This window comes from Bison bison, unplaced genomic scaffold (assembly GCF_000754665.1).
Source record: "Bison bison bison isolate TAMUID 2011002044 unplaced genomic scaffold, Bison_UMD1.0 scf7180017864371, whole genome shotgun sequence".
NCBI lineage: Eukaryota > Metazoa > Chordata > Mammalia > Artiodactyla > Bovidae > Bison > Bison bison.
The window spans coordinates 7,353,211-7,364,091 of record NW_011494943.1 but is presented as its reverse complement, the minus strand read 5'-3'; the positions used below and the strand labels follow the sequence as shown (position 1 = coordinate 7,364,091).

The 10,881-nt window shown below is 54.8% G+C and overlaps 1 protein-coding gene across 1 annotated transcript in view; it reads right to left on the bottom strand.

The window, feature by feature from the left end:
- LLGL2 (lethal giant larvae homolog 2 (Drosophila)) overlaps nt 1–10,881 on the bottom strand; it is a 27,732-nt gene that overhangs the window by 15,760 nt on the left and 1,091 nt on the right. The window contains exon 2 of the mRNA XM_010856501.1: nt 9,345–9,435. Within this exon, the coding sequence (XP_010854803.1) occupies nt 9,345–9,419 (75 nt within the window). The 5' untranslated portion in view covers nt 9,420–9,435. The remainder of the gene's footprint in view (nt 1–9,344; nt 9,436–10,881) is intronic.

Here is a 10,881-nt window from a genome sequence, read left to right as displayed (position 1 = left end):
CCTTCTAAAACCAGCTTGAACATCAGGAAGTTCACGGTTCACATATTGCTGAAGCCTGGCCTGGAGAATTTTGAGCATTACTTTACTAGCATATGAGATGAGTGCAATTGTGGGGTAGTTTGAGCATTCTTTGGCATTGCCATTCTTTGGGATTGGAATGAAAACTGACCTTTTCCAGTCCTGTGGCCACTGCTGAGTTTTCCAAATTTGCTGGCATATTGAGTGCAACGCTTTCACAGCATCGTCTTTCAGGATTTGAAATAGCTCAACTGGAATTCCATCACCTCCACTAGCTTTGTTCATAGTGATGCTTTCTAAGGCCCACTAGACTTCACATTCCAGGATGTCTGGCTCTAGGTCAGTGATCACATCATTGTGATTATCTGGGTCATGAAGATCTTTTTTGTATCGTTCTTCTGTGTATTCTTGCCATCTCTTCTTAATATCTTGTGCTTCTGTTAGGTCCATACCATTTCTGTCCTTTATCGAGCCTATCTTTGCATGAAATGTCCCCTTGGTATCTCTAATTTTCTTGAAGAGATCTCTAGTCTTTCCCATTCTGTTGTTTTCCTCTATTTCTTTGCATTGATCGCTGAAGAAGGCTTTCTTATCTCTTCTTGCTATTCTTTGGAACTCTGCATTTAGATGCTTATATCTTTCCTTTTCTCCTTTGCTTTTTGCTTTTCTTCTTTTCACAGCTATTTGTAAGGCCTCCCCAGACAGCCATTTTGCTTTTTTGCATTTCTTTTCCATGGGGATGGTCTTGATCCCTGTCTCCTGTACAATGTCACGAACCTCATTCCATAGTTCATCAGGCACTCTGTCTATCAGATCTAGTCCCTTAAATCTATTTCTCACTTCCACTGTATAATCATAAGGGATTTGATTTAGGTCATACCTGAATGGTCTAGTGGTTTTCCCTACTTTCTTCAATTTCAGTCAGAATTTGGTAATAAGGAGTTCATGCTCTGAGACACAGTCAGCTCCTGGTCTTATTTTTGTTGACTGTATAGAGCTTCTCCATCTTTGGCTGCAAAGAATATAATCAATCTGATTTCGGACTGTAAATGGAAGTAACCGTTCTAAAAAATTTTTGTTTAACTTTGGGGTTTCCCTGGAGGCCCAGTGGTTAAGACACTGTACTTCCACTGCAGGGGGTACAGGTTTGGCCCCTGGTTAGAGAATACGTATGTATACATATAAGTTTAAAATTTTTTAATAAAAATATAAAGTATAAATTAAAAAAACAAACAAAAAAAGCAGAGACTTAGGTGGGACCACACCACACGGATATATGCACACACACACAGCTCTGTATTCGGTCTTCCTACCTGAAGCCAGCCCAAGCTGTTCAAAGCACCCAAATGACTTTTAAAAAAAATTATTATTTTATTTAAATTTTTGCTGCACTTTGCAGCTTGTGGGATCTTAGTTTTTCAACCAGGGATTGAACCCAGGCCATGGCAGTGCCAAGTCCCAACCATTAGACCACCAGGGAACTCCTAAAATGACTTTTAAATGGTTGAAGAATAGTCTTCAGGAGGAGGAACCCTAACTCACTAGGCCTCTGTTATTGAGTATTTACTTTGTTACCCGAGGTTTTGCAACTGATGACTATTCTTGCTCTCTTATCTCTGCTGTAACTAAGTATTTCCTTAGGCAGATGTCCTGGGGTGGAATTACAGGTTAAAAACGTATGGATGTAAACACTAGAGACTGAGATTGACAAACCATCTCCAGGAGGGTTTTCACCTGTTTCTTAGTCAGCAAACCTCAACCCCTGGTCCCCACCCCAGGGGATACTGAACCTGTAGAGCTAGGTTAGAGTGGGACACAGGATGTCAGCCAGCTAATTTGAAGATTTTTTTTTCTTTTAAACCATGGAGACTGTCCTGCAGAAAAAGGCTTCCCCAGTGAGGCAGCTCTCTGTAGCCCCAAGGCTCTGCTCTGGGCTTCACTTGGCCTCCAAGGAGCAGAAAGAGATAAGTCCTGGTGACAGCTGGGGCAATAGCTTAGCAAACCCAACTGCTGCCTGCCTGCCCGCCCTGACCAGTGGATCCAGGAAGGAGGCCCTGTGTTGGGGTCGACCAGGGGACGAGAGCTCCAAAGAGTAGCTATTCTGGGATACATAGGTGTGGGCCCCCGCAGGCCTGGTTCTCTGCCAGGGACACAATCTGCCCTCTAAGTGGCTGTACCTGGAAGGGGGCAGCAGTGGGACAGCAGGAACCCCCACCCGCTCCAGTCCAGGTTCCTGTTCAGCTATGTAAAAAATGCAGAGCCTGGAAAAGCCTTGGGGAGATATCAGGGTATCTGGAATGTAAACATTTCCCAGGAAAAGGAGGGTGATGCGGTGTGTGGGACAAGCTGCCCCAGGAGCCCCCCTCGGCCGGCCCCAGGTTGCTGGGGCCTCCCTGGGCTGACAGCATTTTCCCATCACCACCAGCAGCAGCAGCTCAAGGCCAAAGCCTCTGGAATTTGGAGGACTCTGGAGGAAGCACCCAGCAGGAGCCTGGTGGGGGGCCCAAGCCCTAACGCCCTGTAAAATACGCACAAGCCACGAGTAGATCCTGCGCCCTCGCAGTGTGGCTACCGCCACTAAGGAACTGAACTTCTAATTGTATTTAACTTCAGTTCAAGGATGGGCCCTCACAATTCAGTAATTAGAAAACTTGCCAGGTTATGTTCTTGGGTTCCAGAGCAGCAGGGGCTGGAGTCAGGCAGACCAGAGCCTTGAATTTCCTTTTTCAACTGTAAATCTTCCAAATGCTAAATATAGATCACATATTCCAAAAGAAAACGTAATGGCCAAATTGAGATGAGTGGTAAATATAGAATAATCCTTTTTATTTTAAAAAATAATTTAAGAAAATCTAGTATCTGTTGACTACATGTTGAAACAATAACATTTTGGATATATTGGGTTGAATACCTCGTCAAAATTAAATTCACTTGTTTAAAAAACTGTAATGTGGCTCCGACAACATTTTAAATTGTGTACGTCTCATATTCCCATCAGACCAGGGTGCTGCCTTAGACATGTCTATCTCGGGGTATCGGTAGGAAACTCAAGCCAAAGAGAAAACAGCTTTCTGTCAGGGGCTCAGGCCACACGTTATCCTAGCAATGCATCAGCAGGAAGTTCTCCTAATATCTCACCCGAGTCACTCCTGCTGCAGGTCACTCTTTCCTCCAACGCAGCGGGAGATAAAGGTCAGGTCTACAGTTCAATCTCTTGTACTCATAGCTCATTTCCTTTCGGGTCCTGAGGACACTATGCCACCCTTCCCTCCCAAACCACATTCTTTCTCATAGGCTGGTTTAGAAAGAACAGGAACTGAGTCAGGCCCACGAAACTTAGAATCCTCAGCTACCACTTAAAAGGTGTTTGCAGCTGCGCGGGCTACGTTGCCTCATCTCATGGGTGGTCCACAAGACGACCCTAAAGACTGCATTGAGCATGGCTGCCTTTGGCTTGGACAAGATGAGCCTTAGGGCTCAGCTGGCCTCACAGGGCAGAGGCCTGCTCCTTAAGGCCACTGCCTCCTTCAAAGATTCTCTCTCATTCCCTCATATCCCTCAAGGCGTCTTCTCCAAGTTGACAACTTGGGAGGGACCAAAGCTCCCTCAAAAACAAATTAATGGAGGAATTCCCTGGCGGTCCAGTGGTTAACACCCCATGCTTCCAGTGTGGAGGGTGTGGGTTTGATCCCTGGTCGGGGAAACAAGACCCCACATGCCTCACAATGTGGCTGAAACAAAACAAAATGGGAGAGAATTTAATGGTGACCCTAACTGGCTCAGTCAATCCTAAAGGAAATCAATCCTGAACAGTCATTGGAAGGACTGATGCTGAAGCTCCAATACTTTGGCCACCTGATGTGAAGAGCCAACTCATTGGAAAAGACCCTGATGCTGGGAAAGACTGAAGGCAGGAGGAGAAGGGGACGACAGAGTATGAGATGGTTGGATGGCATCACCAACGCGATGGACATGAGTTTGAGCGAACTCTGGGAGATGGTGAAGGACAGGGAAGCCTGGCGTGCTGCAGTCCATGGGGTTGCAGAGTCAGACTGAGCAACAACTAACTGGTTGGGGCCAAGAGAGTGGATTCGAGTGTAATTAGTGTGGAGACGGGGGCTTCCCCAGGTCTGGGAGTGGGCACAGTGGCCCTGCTTCCACAGGCAAATATGACCCACGAACCCCTGACTGAGGCAAAGCGACATGAGGAATATGTGCTCGGGGACCCAGCAGAACAAGGAGCCATGGGGACCCCAGGCCAGTTATGAGGGGCCCCGGTGGTCTTGCTGGGGTTTGGATATGGGGAAAGAAGAGAGGTCAGTGAAAGCCTGGAGGGGAACAGGGAGGAGGTGGACCCTCAGGGCCAGAGACACTGAGAGAAGCAGAGGCTTCCACGAGGCACTGTGGCCTGCACTCTGGCTGCCCCTCATGCTCAGGTGCCTCTCCCTCCAACTCCTCTCAGCCTTTGAAGACTCGATTCCCCCGCCTGGAGCACTGGGCCCAGGTGGGCAGCTTTCCCCCAGGCACGGCAGGTATCAGACCTCCCTTAAAGGAAGCAGCCCCCGGGTGCGGGAGGGGCTCAGCCCTGGGGTTGGGGGCCCCTGTGTGGACTTCTAAGGCACAGAGCAACCCCCATCAGCCCTCCGCCCAGGACGCAGGCCCAGCCCTCCCAGCCGCCTCCAGCTCCAGTTCAAAGCAGAGGCTGACCAGAGCCTGGCAGCCGTGGGCTGTCCTCCCCTACCTCCCAGGCCCAACATCCAGCCTACCTGGCACTGTCCCCGCCCTGCTACCTGGCTCAGGTGACCTCTGCCAAGAGAAGGGAGAACAATGAACGCTTTTGACAGGGAGTTGGGAAAGGAGAGATTTGTAGGAGCTGCCAGACTGCAACATAAGCCTGGTGCAGAGAGAAAGCCTGTCTGTCTCATTCGGGTTCCCCGGAAGGGAGAGAGCAGAGGGAGGGAGAGAGCAGAGGTCCCCGCTGCCCCCAGAAAGGGGGGACCCCATCTAAGATCGAGGGCTGAGGAGCCCCTAGCACTTGCCGGGGGCGGGGAGGAAGGCTGCCCAGGGGCGCCTGGGGGTGTGCTGGGGGGTGGAGTGGGGGACAGGGAGGCACTGGCCCAGACTGGGTGTGGTCAGCCCAGATTCCTGGCGCTGGCAGCAACCTGGCCCTCCCTGGGAGCCTGTCACCTGACACCAGGGGCCCAGCCATGCAAAAGCCAGGACCAGACTGCCCTGGACAGGGGCAGCTGGTCAGGAACACACTGTTTGTTCAGGGCCTGGGGTGGGGGAGGGTGGTCCCAGGCAGGAAGGGCCCGGGTGCCCTTATCAGCCCGCTGGCAGGTCTCACTAGGGAGGCCGGGCCTCGAGAGATTTTTCAAGGAAGAGATTTTACTTGAGTGACGTGCCCTCGGGGTCCCTTCCTCCCTCCTGTGGGTCCCACAGTCCCTACATGTGGTCCCCGGCGGCCCTGCTGGCATAGCCAGCTGACTCCTCTGTCCTCCTGACTGGCCCGAGGACACAGCACAAGGCACAGGTGAGAGTCAGGGCCAGCACCCTGAGGCCTCGGCTGTGGGCAGATGGAACTGGGTGCTGTGTTCCGAGTTGGTGCCCCTCCAGGTGCTCAGGCCATGCAAGCATGGAGCCCTCAGTTTCACCTGCAGAAGCGGGAACACTACCACCTGAGTCGTCAGGAGGAGGCGAAGACGAGGCTGACTCTGTAGGGCATCAGCCATACGTGGGCGCCATTCAAAGCAATTTAACTCACTCAGCATACCACCCAGGGTGGAGGGGTTACTATAATACCCACTTTGCTATGCTATGCTATGCTATGCTACTTCAGTCGTGTCCGACTCTGTGTGACCCCATAGACGGTAGCCTACCAGGCTCCCCTGTCCCTGGGATTCTCCAGGCAAGAACACTGGAGTGGGTTGCCATTTCCTTCTCCGATGCATTAAAGTGAAAAGTGAAAGTGAAGTCGCCTAGTCGTGTCCAACTCTTAGCGACCCCATGGACTGCAGCCTACCAGGCTGCTCCGTCCATGGGATTTTCCAGGCAAGAGTACTGGAGTGGGGTGCCATTGCCTTCTTCAATAATACCCACTTTACAGATGAGGAAACTGAGGAGCAGAGAGAGTGACATTTCTGCAGTCACTCAGTGAGCTGGCATCTAGACCCAGACCACCTGTCTCCAGAGTCCTGGCCCCTGTGCTGCCTGGCCCTGAGCCCCCGGTGAACCGGAGCTACCCTTCAGACAATCAGCCCCCAGCAGGGGCTTTCGAGCATCTGTCCACAGACAGAGCTCCTTCCCAAATACACAGGACATGCTGCTCTCTCTGAGGCACCTCCCTGGCAGCGAGTGTCAAAGAGTTTCGCCAGAAGATGCTGGAGGGAGAGACCCAGTGCTGGTTTAGAAGTGGGCATCTGCAAGCTGCCTGGGACTGGCCGATGATGGTGCCAAGTCCCACTTCCCAGCTCGGTGCCCTGCAGACCAGCCCTTCCAGGGCCGACATTGCCTGCTTCCCCAGATGTGAGGCTCTGAGCTCCAGCTCTGTGCATCCCACTGCCTGCTGGGACCTGGTCACACACCTCTGCTGGAGGGTGCCAAGACCCTCCAAATTCAACCTTGAGCCAGATAACATTCACAGCTGTGCTAATACTGGAACCACCGGCCACTTAGGCCCCTCGACTTACACACTAACTCATTTAATCCGCACACCAACACTGCGGGGTAGTTTCTACCAGCCTCTCCATTTACGGATGAGGAACTTGTCCAAGGGGGCGACAGAAGAGATGAGATGGCTGGATGGCATCACCAACTCGATGGACAGGGGTTTGAGCAAACTCCAGGAGATGGTGAAGGACAGGGAAGCCTGGCATGCTGCAGTCCACAAAGTTGCAAAGAATCAGACATGACTGAGTGACTGAACAAGAACTTGTCCAAGGTCACCTGGCTGGTGAATGAACCCAGGAAGGTACCTGACTGGCACCACGTCTGGAGACGTTTCTGGTTGTCATGTCGGGGAGGCAGGGCCGGGCATGCTGCTGCTCCTGAAGGCCCCAAATGTCAACAGTGCCAAGCCTGGCGCCCCACCGCCACTGCTGGGCCCCACCCAGTCAATGCAACATCTCCTAAGGGTTACCTGCTTCAGAGTGAAAGGTTGAAAAAAGTCCCAGAAGCACCTTAGCTAATAAGTCATAAATGAGATCGCTCACACCCCTGCTCAAAACCCACCAGGCTCTGTGTAGCAGACCCAGACTCCGAGGTTCCACCCTCTCTGGACCTCACGGCTGGGGGTGGGGCTTGGGCTCCCCCATCACCGAGGATCCAACCTCACCCTCCAATCCTGACCCTCCAGGCTCCACCGCTCACCCAGAGCCTAGATGAGTCTAAGGCCCTCACCTTCCCCAAAGATCTCCCAAGACTTCCCCCACTTCAGACCATCAGCCCTCTTCTTTCCACCAGATTATAAACATCCTGGAGGGCAAAGCTCTTATCTGAGATTCTCAAAGCCTCAGCCCTGGGCTGTGTATACAGTAGGTACTCAAAGCATGTTTCTCAGAAGTGAATGGAAGTAAGAAGGAATTCCAGGAGCCTCCCCTCCCTCTCCCCAGCCAGGCCTGGGGGTGGGGCAGCCGAATTTGGGGGCACGGTGGGGGGCCGATTCCTCTACCTTGGCCCCACCCCAGCTCCACCCTGTTGCTCCACAGTTGGAACTTGGGGCGGGGGTTCATCCCTCTTCGCTGAGCCTGTCTATCCGGTTTGCACCGGAATCAGCCACCTTTTTGGGGTGTAAGATCCCAGCGTCATCAGGGGCAATGGAAGGCAACAGAGATCACACCCAGGCCCCGTGGTGGGTGCTGAGGTTCTGAGACCCGCACTCAACACCCATGAGCTGTTCCCTTGGGAACGAGAATGGCAGCTCCCCCGTTCATAACACCTGCGTGTGCACACACACACCCACCCCAAGGCCTAAAAGCCCCACCCACGGCTTCCTTACCCCAGTGGGAGGAGGTGTTCCTTTGGGGAAGCCCTGATCCCAGAGGCAGGTACCCTCAGAGCCACAGGTCAAGAAAATTAGAGGAAAACGGCAGAGCACAATGGGACCCTGACCAGCCTTAAACACGCCCCTGGGAGCTCCCTCTCCCTGGGAGGCACACAGCCCCAGAAAACAGCAGCTGGCACTCCCGGGCCACTGTACCCAGCCCTTAAACGATCTAATTCCACATGGTCCACATGATGGGCCTACGCAGTGTGTGATGGGCACTGGCTCCCCCCACTTCTAAGAGGCTAAGCTGGATTGGAAGCCCACCCGTCAGCATGGCCTGGAGGGATCCTGGGTGCCCCTCTGAGGGGAGAAGCACCTTGCTGCTCCCTTTCCTGCCGTCCGCCTTCTGGAGGGGAGGCCGGGGCCTAGATCAAAGTAGAAGTGAGAGGGGCTAATTACCCCGGATTGGCTTCAGATTGCTAGGTGGCCTTGGAGCTAATAAACCACGCTGTGCTCCTTCCCCTTTACAGCCCGGCTCCAGCCTTCCCAGGCCCAGCCTTCAAGGAAGCCCTGTGATCTTGGGAAAAGGACACTCACTTTGGGGGGTGGGGGGCTTAGGAGCAGGTTAGGGTGGGGACAGTCATATGTCAACCCGCACCTTCTCACAGATGCCTCTCCCCACCCGCCCAGGCCTAGAACCCGCCAGAAGGAACCATGCCTCCCCCCTGCAGGGAACACCGTGTTTTCCTTTGGGGATGATTTGAGGAGGGAGGGGACAGCTGTAGCCTGTGGCCCCAGGGCTCCAAGGAAGCTGGCATCATGGGAACAGGACTACACTCTGCAGGACTCACTGACATCTCATCCTCCCTAGCCCTAAGCCTCCCCTATAACCCCGGGGGAGGTAGGCGGGGTGCATGGTTTTATCCCCACGTTACAGGTGGGGAAACTGAGGCTGGGAGAGATGGAGAGACTTGCCGAGGTCAGAGAGAGATGAGGGGCAAGGAGAGCCCACTGCTGGGCATCCTGTTCTCCTCGCCCAGGAAAGCTGCCACCCAGACCCCATTTCCAAAACCTAGATCCCGGGGGCACGGTGGGTGGCGCCAAGTAAGCACTCTAGTCCAGGTAAAGGCAACCCCAGTGCCAGCCCCCGCCTGGGGGGAGGGTGTCACCTTTTGTTCGTTTGTTTGGCTGCGTTGCACTTAGTTCCCCAACCAGGGATCAAACCCGCACCCTTGGCAGTGAGAGCACGGAGTCCTAACCACTGGACCACCAGGGCAGTTCCTGGGGGAGGGATACTTTCATGCCCGCCATCCACACCCAGCCGGCCCCCGGCTCCCCTTACCTTGTTAAACTGGAAGAGGTCCCTCTTGAGCCTCTCCCTCGCAGGGTCGTGTCCCGGCCTCAGGAACCTCCTCATCTTGTTGTGCGGTCCCCTGGGGAAAGCAGGGAACAGCTGAGTGCCCGGCGAGGGAGGCCCCAGAGCCGGGCCCAGCGCCCAGTGCGGGCAGCCTCTCTCCCCGAGCCTGCAGGTGGCTGAGCCCCGAGCCGGGCCTGCTTCACTTCACCCTGGGCTTCCCCATGGCCCATCCCTGGAGTGCGCCTCCTTAACAGGAGACTGGAGGGAGGGAGCCCTGTACCCGGAGGCCCACAGCCAGTTAACACTCTGACGCTTGCTCCCGGCCACCTGCGGCCCTTGTAAAGCCAACGGGAGAAGCTGGGGGAGGAAGCCATTTAGCCCAGCTTTATAGCAACAAGAAGGGCCAGAGGCCCCGAGGTTAATTAAGCTTAATTGTTAACCTGTTTTCTGGAGAACCATAAAACTCTGGCTACCCAGAAAGGGAAACTTCACAAGCCTCTGTCTCCAGAACCAGGGGGAAGTGGGAATGCAAAGGCGGTCCACCTGGGCTCACAGATCAGAACCCAGATGGGAGAAGGGAAAGGCCCAGGGGAACTCCCGCGGCGGGTCAGCACCCCTGCACAGACTCTTCCTTCCGACTTCAGGGAAGGCTGTCCGGGGGCTCTGGGCTGAGGCTGCTCCCACCATCCCACCCTACACCGGGGACCCACGCGGAGCTGGGTCCACCCCCACAGCTGCCGGGGCCTGCGTAGCCCCAGGCTTCCGCCCCACCTCCCTGTCTCATCTCTGGCTCTCCCAGGTCCAGCGCCCCTGGGCTCCGATGGGGTGCGCTGGTTTTTGCACGGGCCCAAGTGGAGGCTAATCAGGAGAAGAAACCTGCTCCCAATAAAGAAACCAGCTCAAAGCCCCCAAACCGCCCGCCCACCACAGAACGCATTCCCCAGTCCAAGGGGAACTATTTCTGGCTCATCCTTGGGGAAGAGGGTGGGATCACATGGGCTCCCGCTTCCGGCTTCCAAGAGCACAACCTCCCACTGACCACAGGACGCCAGGGCCTGTCCTTGGAAACACAGGGGCTCAGGCCCACCCTGGAAACGGCTTCCCATCTGGGGGGAGCCAGAGAAGGCCCCACTCCTCCAAGGACCAGCAGGCAGTCGGGAAACTCCCAGGTGCCTGCTTGACCCGAGGCCCTGCAGCAGGTTTGGGGAACAAACATGGGAAAGTCCCGCAGGCTTCTGGGAGTGACAACAGACCGGGTGCCGGGCTGCAGCAACCTCCTGGACAAACAGCTGAGCTGGTGGCCAGGCATTCCAGCCGTGGGGGAGGGTGCACCAGCTCATCAGCCGGCTGCCCCGGGCTCCTGGGGGTGGCACGCCCCCTCCCCCGGCCCTGGTCACTGAGTCAGAAGTCACAGGAAGCCAGGAGGGTCGCCCCGGAGGAGGCTGCCTGGAGACTCTTGTAGGAGCTGGGGTCAAGTGGGCACGGGGCCGTCTGTACCGAGGACCCACACAGTGCAAGGGTG